This window comes from Montipora foliosa, chromosome 2 (assembly GCF_036669935.1).
Source record: "Montipora foliosa isolate CH-2021 chromosome 2, ASM3666993v2, whole genome shotgun sequence".
Taxonomy (NCBI): domain Eukaryota; kingdom Metazoa; phylum Cnidaria; class Anthozoa; order Scleractinia; family Acroporidae; genus Montipora; species Montipora foliosa.
Window position 1 is genome coordinate 44,376,010 of NC_090870.1, and position 13,202 is coordinate 44,389,211.

General features: G+C 40.0%; 1 protein-coding gene across 1 annotated transcript in view; it reads left to right on the forward strand.

Moving 5' to 3' along the window:
* LOC137991719 (adhesion G protein-coupled receptor B1-like) overlaps positions 1–11,470 on the forward strand; it is a 25,133-nt gene extending 13,663 nt beyond the window's left edge. Inside the window, exons 15-23 of the mRNA XM_068836754.1 lie at positions 586–736; positions 1,112–1,181; positions 1,960–2,026; positions 3,742–3,827; positions 4,694–4,820; positions 6,372–6,413; positions 6,682–6,762; positions 9,246–9,350; positions 10,411–11,470. Coding sequence (XP_068692855.1) covers positions 586–736; positions 1,112–1,181; positions 1,960–2,026; positions 3,742–3,827; positions 4,694–4,820; positions 6,372–6,413; positions 6,682–6,762; positions 9,246–9,308 — 687 coding nt within the window. The 3' untranslated portion in view covers positions 9,309–9,350; positions 10,411–11,470. The remainder of the gene's footprint in view (positions 1–585; positions 737–1,111; positions 1,182–1,959; positions 2,027–3,741; positions 3,828–4,693; positions 4,821–6,371; positions 6,414–6,681; positions 6,763–9,245; positions 9,351–10,410) is intronic.
* The last annotated feature ends 1,732 nt before the right edge of the window (positions 11,471–13,202 follow it).

Genomic DNA, 13,202 nt, shown 5'->3' on the forward strand with positions numbered 1-13,202 from the left:
GCATAACCACAATTTCTTGTGCCTTTGACAACAACCCCATGCGTTCTGAAGACAAACGTGTTCTTCTCCCGATCATTCGTTCGCTTCAGGAAAGGAAAGGAAAGGAAAGGAAAGGAACTTTATTTAAGTGTCAAGTTGTTCTGGCGCTGGAGCACTAATCGGGGACACTGTAAACCGAAATTAACAATCAACTTAAATCAAGTCAAATGTTGGTTTTTGCTCACTCACTGCGGCAGCATTTAACATCAACAGCGGTGTTATACTTAACGCGTGTGGGTTCGAAGCCCTTTGACTAAGCCACCTGGATATTTCAGGTTCTATAAGAAGCAATAGATTAAATCTTCCAGATCGATAAGCGCGAGGATCACTTTTCCTTTTGGTTAATAGTTTTGCTCAGATATCGTCCGATTGTGTTCCGGCCGGGTACATTTTTATGTAGTTCAGATAATTGAAGAAGCCAACTTCCTTCAAAACGCAAAAGTAATGTACTTTCGGGAAGCACTTTTCGGTTAAATGCGTAGATTCCATTCACTCTTTTATTTGCCTTAAACTGATGTTTTTGTCTGTTTGATTTTCTGTACATAGGTGCTTTGCACTGTTATCTCAATCTTTCTTCACTACTTTTTCTTGAGCGCCGTATTTTGGATGCTTGCTGAAGGCTTACAGATATACAACGCCATAGTTCAAGTTTTTAGCGGAGAGTGGCGGTGGAAATGTTTCTACATTCTTGGTTGGGGTAAGTTTGATTTGCATGATGATTTAAAGCCAAGTAGTTGACTCACCGATAAAAAGAATCGTTAAAATAATTCAGGTTACATAAAATGAGTTATCCGGACAAACAGAATAGATCCTTGGTCGCTGAAATGGCCTAAATTTTCCGACTACCTGATTCTAATAGCTAATTATCAGCTATTTGAAAATTAAGAGCTGTTTGAGCCGTTACAGCATCTTTCCAAAGGGTTCCATAATATAGTATAGCAGTGTGATCACGTGTCCAAATTTCGTTTATCTGATTGGTTGCATTGTAAATCTTCTCTGACAACTGTAAGAAAGTTTTTCCCGACAATGTTCCGATTGATGTCGTTTAATAGTGACATTGTGTTTTTTGCAGCTGGGCCCTTAGTTATTGTGGTTCCATGCTTGTGTATCACAAGAACAGAGGGATATGGAGAGGATAAAACGTAAGAGAATTAAGTTTTTGAAAGTAAACGAATAACGGGGCTGCGTCACGTTCATCATGATAATCATAGAATTCCTTTATTCATTAATTTAAAGTTATGGTTTTACCACTATTGCTTGTATTCTCGCGATCTGATTGGCGTATCTGCCGTTGTCTATAAGAGGGTCGCGTCAACTTTCCCTTGTTGTAATAGCCAATCAGAAGCGCTCGTTTTGAAAAATAAACCAATCAGATTGCGAGAAAGTTATAGACAACGCTTGCTCTTTTTTTGTGTCACGATCTTGCACGAGCATTGAAATAAACATTTTCTTCGACGTTGAATATTGTGGTAAAAAAAATTGAATAAGTCCACAACATTTTAACCACTGTGATGACGAATACTGTTGTCGATAAGAGTACTGACAACGCTGAACCGCATTTGGTTTGTTAATTTCATCACAAGCAAAATGAGTTGGACAAAAAAAACATTATCCGGGCAGAATCTTCAGGCCGACTTCAAGATTACCCAAATACAATCAGTTGAATGTCTTTGGCTTTGCTGTATTTCTTTGATGTTGTTCTACACTTGTTAGTGGTTATTGCCATGCCCCATTGTATCTTTTTGGCAGGCATTTTGCTCATCATGAAAATTTCATATGACAGCGTAATTTACGTTAATAGCGCGTGCTAGTACATAACAATTTGTTATTTAGCCATCTTGATGATTTCAGTTGAAGAAAGATTGTCATTTGTTGCTCTTCTTTGTCGTCATTAATGTTTTCTTTCCTTCTTATTCGCAGATGCTGGTTATCATTTCATTCTGGTCTCATCTGGGCGTTTATTGGACCTTCTCTCACAGTCTTATTGGTAGGTTTATGCAAGATGGTCATGATTAAATACATAAGTGACCCTTATCATCAGGCGCCAAACCTGAGGATTTCACGTGACCACGGTCTTGCAGTCGCGTTTACAGTTTGCAAATTTTCGTCGCAAGAGTCCGCTTTTCTTTTGGTCAGCACCAAGAACACGGACTCTGGCCGCAGCCAAGAATACGCGCGGTCGCGGTAATGGTGTAATGTGATAACCGTTGACGACCGGTATTGTTTCAAATTTTCTTACAAAAAGTGGTCTCATTCGTATATTAGTGGACAAGGCCTTCAAAATCAACAACTCTTGGAGCGGCTTTCACACCGACATCCAACAATTAACATCTATTCTTATGAAAAATTGTTTCCCCTGTAACATTATACAAAGAGTAGTTAATCAATACCTTTATAATGTCCACAACACCTCAGTTGATGCATCCCGGCAGGATGCAAATTACCTTGTATTGGACCCTTTTCCCTTTTAGCGCAACGTAAAATCAGGTTTATCGTCATGAAATATTGTAAGGATTTAGCCTTAGGTTAGCCTTCACTTCCTATAAGTTAAGTAACATGTTTAGAGTGAAGAATTCGATTCCCAATGCGCTCCGTTCCCAGGTGGTTTACAAATTTACATGTGCAGGATGTCATACCTGTTATGTCGGTGAAACCACTAGACATTTTGGCACCAGGGTTCGTGAGCACTTGTTCTCGGATCTATGAACATCTTCAGGCTGTGTAAGAATCGTGTAAGAATCTGTGATCTTAGACTCGGCTCTTCCTAATTTCCAACTTAAGATCAAAGAAGTCCTTCATAAACATCCTTCAACTGAAGTTGGATACTGAGTATCCGAAATATGTCTTGCAAATTTAAAAGTTGTGTCGCTTTTATTAAATGTTTGACATCAATCTTACTGTTACGAAAATTTGGTAATTTATTTATTTATACTCCGACGTACCGACTGACCCAAAATAAGGAAACGCATTCCACGGTAAAAAATAAATTGACGTCTTAACTTGGGTGCATCTGCATGCCAGACCTGCGAGGATCCCCTCTTCACTTTCCTCGCGTGGTCTTTGCGTTCCCACGTTTCCATATTCTTCGTGCTGGATTTCCCGTTTTCCATCCCTTGCAAACGCTTTTCATTCAGTAAGACGCAGGGGTGCAGGGATGGCGCAGTGGTGAGAGTACTTAGTCGCTTCCCACAAATGTGTCCCGGGTTCGATTCGCAGACTCGGTGTCATATGTGTATTGAGTTTGTTGGCTCTCTACTCTGCACCGAGAGATTTTTCTCCGGGAACTCCGGTTTTCCCTGTCCTCAGAAACCAACCTTTGACTTCCTTTGCGTTAATTTGTTGATTCCAGTTTACAGTCTCCCCAATTATAATTAGTGCTCCCAGAAGCACATGACCTGAAGCGTGTAACTTGCAACTCGTTTCCTTGAAACAAAGCTGGGGATTTTTTGGACACCAATTTTATGCCCAAATATGGACAGAAATAAGATCGAGGCTGCACGCCCGAGAAATTGCACTAGCTACGTTATATCCAAATAAGTAAATTTTAAACTCAAAAAACCCCAGCTCTGAACCAAACTTAAAAGCTTCTAGGTCATAAGCTTCTGGTTCTCCAGCGCTAGAACAATAACACTTAATGTTCCTTTCCTTTTTTTGTCGTGGTTTCTGTGTTCTTGTAATAATAGCGAAACCGTAATATTGCAGATTAACGCCGTCATATTTGTTTGGGTAATACGAGCTATGTTGACAAGTCACAAAATGACGAGTGCCTCACACAAAGAAAAGATCAAGTAAGTATGGGCCATTCATAATGGTGTAAAAATGAAGTGTATTTGCTTTGTTTTGCAAGGATTTGCAGTAGGAAAGATTACAAAAGATGAGAAGAAGTGTAAGTACCGGCGTGGAAAAACTTTGGAGGCACTTTGCAAAATAATAAACGAATAAAGTGATTAGTTTGTAAGAACCGCGACCGTGTGAACTGATGGGAGAGTGGAACAAGAAAATTTGGCTTTATCACTGTTGATAAACGTCAAATGTTTTTACCACAGTGAAAAAGATTGACGGATGACGTTTCGAGCGTTAGCCACTCCTCAGAGCGATTGGTGAACTGTGGTTTGAGTTTAATATAGTAAGTAAGTGGTGGAGTTATCCATTGCCTTTGTTGCGAGAGACACGATAACGACAAACACGAATAAAAAATAATTTGTCAAATGTATAAGCGCAAATTTATTCCATGAGTGTGCCGATTTGAAAAATGAACGGAAAGACCACAGACTATCACGTTAAGGGTATAGTATGAAGGTTGAAATGGCGCGCAATGGCTTTGGTACATATTTATCATATTTTTTTCAACATCGCAAAAATGTTCGCGGAAGCAGTCGGCCAGTTTTCTGTCTGTTTCGCCTATGCAAATCATTTTGCCTAATGTACACGTTTCTCTCGGCGTCTCTCAAATCATGATCTATCGAAAGCCTCTTCTAACGGAAATGTTTGACAAATTTATTCCTTTTACAATTGATTATGATATGCCAGTCAGCGATGTCGACCTCGCTGTGGAGGGGACAGGAAGAAGAGAGATCATGAGAACGAAGTTGTTCAGCTTATTTTTATGGCGTGTTGACCAACTGACATTATTGTATCGCTTTCTTTCTCATAGGCGCGGAATCAAGTCTTCTGTTATACTTTTTCCATTGCTTGGTTTGACATGGGTGTTTGGAGTCCTCGGCTTTGATCAGCATACAGTGGCTTTTCTTTATTTGTTTGCAATCTTCAACTCTCTTCAGGTTTGTTTGTTGTTGAGGAATAGTAATGAGTAGCATGCACCGGATTTATTCTAACTTATAATGCACTTGTCACTGAAAAGTGAACGTTAACTAAAAAATTGAACTTTATATATAACATAAGTAGCTGATTAATGCCAAAACAATTAATGTGACAAATAATAGTAAATACAACGCAAATCAAATCAAATGTTGGTTTTTGAGGAGAGGGGAAACCGGAGTACCCGGAGAAAACCTCTGGGTGCAGAGTAGAGAACCAACAAACTCAACCCACACATGACGCCGAGTCCGGGAACCCAACGAGGCGCGTCTACAACCAGTCTCATATCCAACAAGCGCGAATGGAATAATTGTTTTATTAAATTGCTTAAACTCCAAAAATTTGGAAGTACGAAATACGAGCGAAAAAAGCGAGAAAATCCCAGCGAAATAGATAAAACTTGATGATGATGCGATGTTGTGTAATACCTTGTGGTCAGACAGACGTAGACAAATCACAAACACATTTCTTGCCTTTTCGCTTACTTCTAAACGTCGCAATTTGATCCAAAGTTTCTACAAATTTTTTTTTTCAGTTTTGGCTTTATTGAGAGAAAAATTTCGCTTTCCGGTGAAAACGTTTTTAGCTTCGCAACGCTTAGCGCAATCATTTACCATATAAGGTCAAACTAAGGTGTATGAGGTGATAATCGAGATTGAATGAACCAATCAGAGCACGCGAAATGCATTATCCGAGGTTGAGAATTTAATAATTACCTTTATTTTAGGCTTTCATTTAAATTACAACGAGCAAAATAAAAACGTTCAAAATCGACTCTCAGCCTGAGGGATGTTCTTCATACGTTGTTAAAACTTTGGTTAATCTCAGCCTCAACGTTCTTATATAAAAGTTCTTATAAAAAATAGGTAAAAAAATGGTAAGGCCCGTTTTAAACGTCCCATTTCACACGTGACGTGCCGAGTCTGAGAAAAATCTATTGTTTTCGGTCATTTGCGTTAGATTCGGCACATGTGAAATGCGACGTTTAAAACGGGCCTAATTGTCTGTATTCCGTTGAAGACTGGGGAAAAGTGCAAGGGGACACTTTGTTACGGACATTAAAATTCGCGTGCATCTAATTAATAGTGTATAATGGAGCAGTGACAATGCGAGAGGTTTGCTTTTCGCACTTGCCTATATGGACAGACGAGGCTAGCCTTCTTCGCTACAAAAAGCTAACAACCTGGCCCTGCTTATCATCCTCCCTTGCTGTTTAGGGAATGAAATCCAATTGAGAAGCACGCAACCCGACGACTCGGCTGCTAGTGAAATGAAATACGTATTTTTTAATCTATAATCATAAACCTCAAGATCATTCCTTTATATGAACAGCATTTGATATTGCTGATGTTTAATGTGAATTTCTGTATGCAAAATTCCAGATTGTAGCTCAAAAGATAATTAAGCAGTCATGAACTGGAACCGAATTCTTGCTAATATCTTGACTACGTTTTCCGCTATGTAGCCTACAAGTTTACTTTTATGGCTTATGCGGCTCCATTATTTTTTTATAGGGTTTCTTCGTTTTTATTTTCCACTGCGTCTTGGATCAACAGGTTTGTGATGCATTGCCTTGAAAACGCTTTTAACAGTCAAGCTGTATTCAGTCATCACGTGTAAGTTTTACATATAATTAACAAGGTATTTGCCCCCGGTTTCCTCGCATGGCCCTCTACTTGATTAACCATGAAGTTCAGCAAAGTCACGTAGTTTCGGTAAGTCTTGGTGCATCCGACGAAAAAGAACGCCTCCAAATCTTGTTGAAGTCCTGTGTACCCAACAGAAACGAGTACTTTCCATTTAATCTGCAATAATTTAATTCAGGTTCGGGCGACAATAGGAACGTGGTGGGACAAGCGTCGTCGGACAGTTTATCGGAGCTCAAAAGCGGATACCACTCTGAAGGTGAATTTTAAGTTTGACGTTTCTACTAATATAAATTCTCAATTGACCCTGGACAGTTGGTTTGTGATTTCCCCGAGATATCATTGCTGTAGTTATAAATTAGTGCCACATTTTCAGCCTATATTATTCAAGACACTGAGGAACAGGACGGCAACCGGAAATGGCGTTTTCGCATTCTTGGGCGAGTGCTTCGACCAAATTCTATTATAAAATAATTAGGATAGTACGCGCACTCTCATTGGTCAATAGATGTGTTTAGATGAGAGTATGTAAACACGGCAGTGACATCTCACGAATTTTGATTGGTTATGTATTGTCAGACGCGCGTTTTGATTGGTTGGTAGGAAATATGACCGTGTGTCAAGAAAATCTGTTTCAATCAAAAAGTGAAAAAACCAGCATTTTCCTTCGTTTGTTGAATTATCTTTGAGAAATATTTTATAAAAGCAATATAAAACTTTGTCCTGTGTTTGCATAGCCTGATATAAACACGAGAGGGGTTGGGAGAATTCGCGACAGTTATGCAATCCCTCGACTTCGTCTCGGGTTTGCATAACTGTTTCAAATTCTCCCAACCCCTCTCGTGTTTATATCAGGCTATGCAAACACGGAAAACGTGTTCGATTGCTTAAATGCAAAAGAGTAACGACGTCAAGGCTTTCTCTTATAACGCTTCTGACGGCTCAGCGGTGGCTACATGTCTTTGGACTGGGTTATGCATTATACTCACACCTTAACCTGCGATCAAGCGTACTTGTCTTGAGACAGGGCGCTGAAAAAGTAAGTCGTCTGCCGCCCATCTGTCAAGAGTGATGTTATCATGTGTCATGCTATAAATGTGAGCCAATCAGATTTTACCGGAAATTACCTGCACGCTGCGATTCAAGTAAAGACGCGACAAAAACAAAATAGCACTCTGGCTTCGATGTCTGCAATCAAAGCTATTTCTGCAAATCCTTAGCTGCTTGACAGTTGGTGCGGTTTCTCTGTTAAACCATCAAGGAAGAAAGAATTTCGAGATAAAATGGCAGAAAAAGCCCGAACTCTTCATGTTATCATCAGGCGCAATCAACAGTACAATAAACCGGCTTTATTTAAACTCGAATATTTGAGATGCCAATACAAGATGCTATAAAAATAGATATGAGGACAATGGACTTTGAGAAATTCTAGTTTTTCAGCAGCAGCTACTCAGCTATCATTTTGTTAGAAGTGTGTTCAGATTGTTCAGCGATTCCGTAAACAGTGTCGAATTTCTCTGTCAAGCTCGGCTGATTCCCCGAATGTGGCAGCCCTAAAGTTCTATTCGCTTCTTTTTGGATTCGCAACTTGTTGCTTCCGAATATATTCCAACGGACTTGCCACAACTATAAACGTTTTCGAGATGGTGGAAGAAGAGCGATGCATTTTCTTCTAGAATGTTCGGGCCTGTATTAATAACACTATTGCCAAACCTCGTAGGAAGTACAACTGTAATGTCTTCTTTTACTCAAACCATTCTTCGAATGCATTCTCTCCGCTCTTCCTTTAAAGGTTTTTGAGAAAAATCTGAAGTCAAAGCAACAGCAGCTGTAAACAGAGCCTAAACAACACTCGTGTTCAAATCCTTCTCGGCGGCCATAATTTCATCAGCTGTTAACCGATTTACAAGAAGTATGATTTGCAATTCTGTAACCAATCGGAGTGAGGCTCCAAGAGCTCTCTTGTTTTTCGGCCAATCAGAGTAAAGTCCAGATTCTGGACTACGGGCAGACGACTCGTTAAGAAATTGTATCAGGCGTACCTTTTCGCACCACGTCTAAGGAAAAATACGCCTGATCGCAGGTTACTCACACCTCAGTGTACTCACTGTCTTTCATATATAAATGATCTCAAGAGTCCATTACCCAAGATTATAAGAGTCAGGTTTGTTCCCATCAGCGGTAGAAAAGTGTATATTTTTAGACCAAGTTTTGCGGGAAAATCCACGATCTAACGTGGCTAGCCGCGCGAGCAGGCTTTCTCTCTGTCTCAGTCCCTGGGAGAGCCTTGCAAGAACGTACCTTGAACGCGTTCTGGATTGTGCGAATTGCGCTGCCCTGACGTGGGAGTAAATATTTTTCTTGTTCTAAAAGAAGGAAATATTGCAGCAGGTTTCAAATGACAGCTCTAAAAAACTATATAATGAGGCGATAACTGAATTCGATCTTTGGCCGAGGCTTATTCCACTTTCCAAGACTCACTGCTTTCACTTTCCTAACACCTATTCTGAATATGATCACAAAACCGAATCCAACGAGCGATTTCTAAATAGTATTGGTTGATGTGATTTTCTTCGGTTTTTGTGTCTGGCAGTAGTAATTTTCTTCGACTTTGTTGCTATGACGGCACTCAGTGAAAGTAGTGAAAGTTACTAAGTCAGTTTAGCAAGGAAGTGTTGTTGCTGCCTAGACATATCGGAATTGAAACTGTGTCGTATAATGATTTTTCTTCATTTTCTACAGACCAAGCAAATAAACAGTTTGGTCATTGACAAGTTACCGTGCTCCAGGTTGAAGACTGTGTAATTTGACCGAGTGGGACACTGGACCCAGTTCAGCTCTGTAAAGGTCAGCGAAAGCCTAATAATGCTAATCTATGCAGTTTATTTAACAATTAGACCCATAGCCCCTTGCGGGCTACGGGTCAACAGCCCATGAGGAGAAGCCGAATGGCTATTGACCCGTGGCCCTTGAGGGCGAAGGGAGTCTAGTGTGGCAGTGTGGCCCAGTGGTTAGGGCGCTTGCCTTGGGATCTGGAGATCCCGGGTTCAAGACCCGCTCTGACCACTCGTTGAATTTGTTCCTGGTAGTCCCTGGTTCAACTTCCTAGCTGCACTTGTAAATAGCCAACTGGTTTGCCTCTGACCAGTTGGGATTCTTAACAGTTGTAGTTGTTGTGTTCTGTTGTTTCGTTGATTGTGTTTCATTGGCCCTGAAAAGCCCCTATGGGGAGCGGTCAATTAAGTATGTATAGTCTAATTGTTTTAGCATCACCCAACGAGTCGGGCCAGAAAAGGCAATGATAAAGTTAGCAAATGCAAGTTGAAAATATATTTATTTGGGAATAAAACGAAAGAAAACGTCACGCTTTTCGCTACTCGAGGACTATTACTAATGCCATGCTTGTATTTTTTCCAGGATTTTACAAATATTTATACTTACATACTTATAATATTTATTTTGTATACTTTCCTTTGCTGCTCGCAATTCGGTCTTTGGCTGCAAAGTGTAATGGTTTATCTATCTATCCTTTAGGCAACGATTTCATTAATCTATAAATCACTATTTAAGAACGTTCCAGATTTAATCAGTCTGTTTATTCTTGGAAGACTGACGAGATACTTACTCTAAGAACTTTCCGAGTCGAACTATATAAGCAGTACACTGTCGGCCTTTTGTATTCCTGCTTTGTATTCCCCAGGGCTTAACCAAATACTGAAAGATCTTCATCAAATACAAAAGAAGTCGACGTGGCTGGTAGAGTTCTATTCTTACAAATGAAGGAAGGGTGCAAGGTGTCTGCATCCTCAATCATGATTCAACATGGCTTATTCTCTCTCACTCCGATTATATCTTAAACTCGATCTAATCGTTTTTTCAATGTTTTCTTTGTGCTCATTTGTTACAGGGTGTGGCAGTCATGGAGAAAAGATAAAACAGATAGGGCTTAATAATTTAAAAACAAATTTGTTCAGAGGATGCTGCAAAACACAAAGACAAGGATATGATATTAATTAAAAAATAAAAAGAGTACATAGTAATGTTTTTTTATCTAATATAGCCTGTTAATTTAGCCGTGTTATAATAAATGAGTATTTCAAATTGATAAATTGAAAAAATGTATATATTTAAGGCTCAACTGAACCCTCCCCTCCGGTCCCTGCGTTCTATACTTAATCCTTCAAGCTACAATATTTGAATAGTGTCATTTTGGATAGGGTGTTAATCGAAAGGATGTGGATTAATTAGAATTGGTCCCCTGTGGTAATTATGTATCACCCCGCGAAATCTACTGAGTAGTTAGCTCTGCACAAGTCATTTATTCGTTCGTTCATTCGTTCGGGTATACTGCAAGTTCAATCTGAAACTATTGCAGGATCGTGTACTCACGCACGATCATGTCTTCAAAACCCTCGATTTCACTCCATTATCAAGAACTGATCGCACTCCACTTGTGCTTTGTCAGACACTTGCTGTAGGAGATTTAAGTTTTGATGTTGACGACTGCTCGGCTGGCCTCTAAGCTAAGAATACACACAATTAACGTCACAAAGTGTCCCCTAAATAAGCCAGTTTCCTATTCACACGATTTGACTGGATCTAGCATGAAATGGAGGCTAATGCGGGGAAAATAATTTGCATGTGAAAAGAATCCCCAGCATTAGCCTCCATTTCATGCTCGATCGAATCCAACTCGTTAGAATACGAAACTGGCCTATTCCGGTCCTCAAGTAAAGAAAAACAGCTGCATTTACAAACAAACTGAACTGGAATAACGCTAACACCAACACTGTCACCTTATTTTTGAAAACAGGAAGCACATGCTTAGACTTTAAGGGACACTTTGTGAACTTGCATTTCTGGTCATAAGTAAAGCATTAGCTGTTTGGTATGTCGATAGTTGCAATGCTTAATATTCTGCACGCAAAGTTTGATTGTTGCCCTTTTCTTTTAAATAAATTCTGATACTGGAGAAGAATTAGTGATTCTATTTTATTTGTGAGTGCGTATCCGTAATCCCCCACTTCAGGATTTTTGTATTTTCGGCCGCTCCGTAGCATTCGAATTAAGACGTAGTTTTCCAGGTTTTCATGCTTGGATAGATTCCATATAGCGCGTGCATATGTCCTTCTCCCGTCTTTGTCCAAGCGCAAGGCTTGATGCTCTCTTCTGGACTTTTTCAAGTGCTAGAATATCTTTGAAGGACACCAAATCGGAGCCAAGTATTCGAGGATAGGGGGCACTAAGGACTTATACAGGATGGAGATTTAGCTTCCAGATTTGAGAACCCAAGCTAGCGTTCTGTAGACTACACTCAGGATCATTTTATTTGCCTTGTTTAAAATGGGTTCAACGTAGGCGCTCCACCACAAGTCAAAGGAAATAAAGATTCCTAGGTCTTTTCACACACTTAACAGGCATGAGTGTTAATCCCATTGCATGGGAGGGGACCGACCTATCACGTAAGGTTGTGGGTGAAGCGCACAGTTTCGCATTTCTCTGGGCGCGATTAAACCTAATGGTCTGGGAACATCTGTAAGCCCGTGGGAATTTCATGGGGAAAGCAAGCCGCCTATCTAGATGTGTTAAGGGAACCCTAAGGAACATGCCAAATGTTGTTGGCAATTTTGTAACTTGCACCGACGGCTTTTACGGAGGATTAAAAGTGTGACCCTCAGAGTCCAACATGGAAACGAGGCTTGACCTTCAAACGTTTTGTAACCATCGTCAATGGTGCCGAATCTTCGACAAAAATTCTCGTACTTTTAATTGGGGTCTATCTTACACGTAACAGTAATAGAACGGATCACGTGACCACGCTAACGAGAAAACGAGGCTGGATCACATACTGCCGTGTAGCTATTGTTTATGGCGACAGACCGTCCCAATATTGCTTATACTTTCAATTGGAGTGTAACTGAGACAACTCTGTAACATAACAGTAATAAATCTGAGCTCTTGTCCATTACAACGGGTAAAGAAGCCTTTTTTCATGAAATGCCTTGTGGCATATTTTGCACCGTTTACTTTCAATCAGCCAAATGCAATTTTGTCACAATTCCCTGACAAGGATAAAAGGTATCCTATTCATCTCCCTCCTCCTCTTCCTCCTCCTCTTTATCATCATCGTTGTCATGATCATCACCAACATTATCAACATCAGATGACTCATGGTGATAGTCATCGACATCATTATCACAGCCTCCATCATCTTCAGCATCATTGCAGCTGCAGAGATCGGTACACTTAAGTCCCGCCTCGCGACATTGACATCTATTAGTGGAACATTGCTCCTTAATAAGGTGGAGGATTGCATCGAATAGCGGCTTGGGGAAATCCTTGTAAAGCAACCCGTAGAGATATGGTGTACAGCTGTACCTCGAGAGAAACAATTAGGAGGCTGATACGAAATGGTTGCTGCATGCTGTTGATGCTGCAAACTGGGGAGCCACTACTAGCAACATAATCTTACCTGACACCGACATGCCCGTGTTTGTACTGTCCCTTGGGCAATTCCCAGAAATAATAATAGCCTTATTAATTAATCCATCATTAAATTAAAAAAAATACGGTGAATTTACGATAATAAAATTAAAACATCAAAAATGTAAGAGGCAGTGCACAATTTAAATACTTAGGGTTTCGCAGAATAAAAACTTACGAGAACATCATCTATTGTTTAAATTGCGACTTGACCTC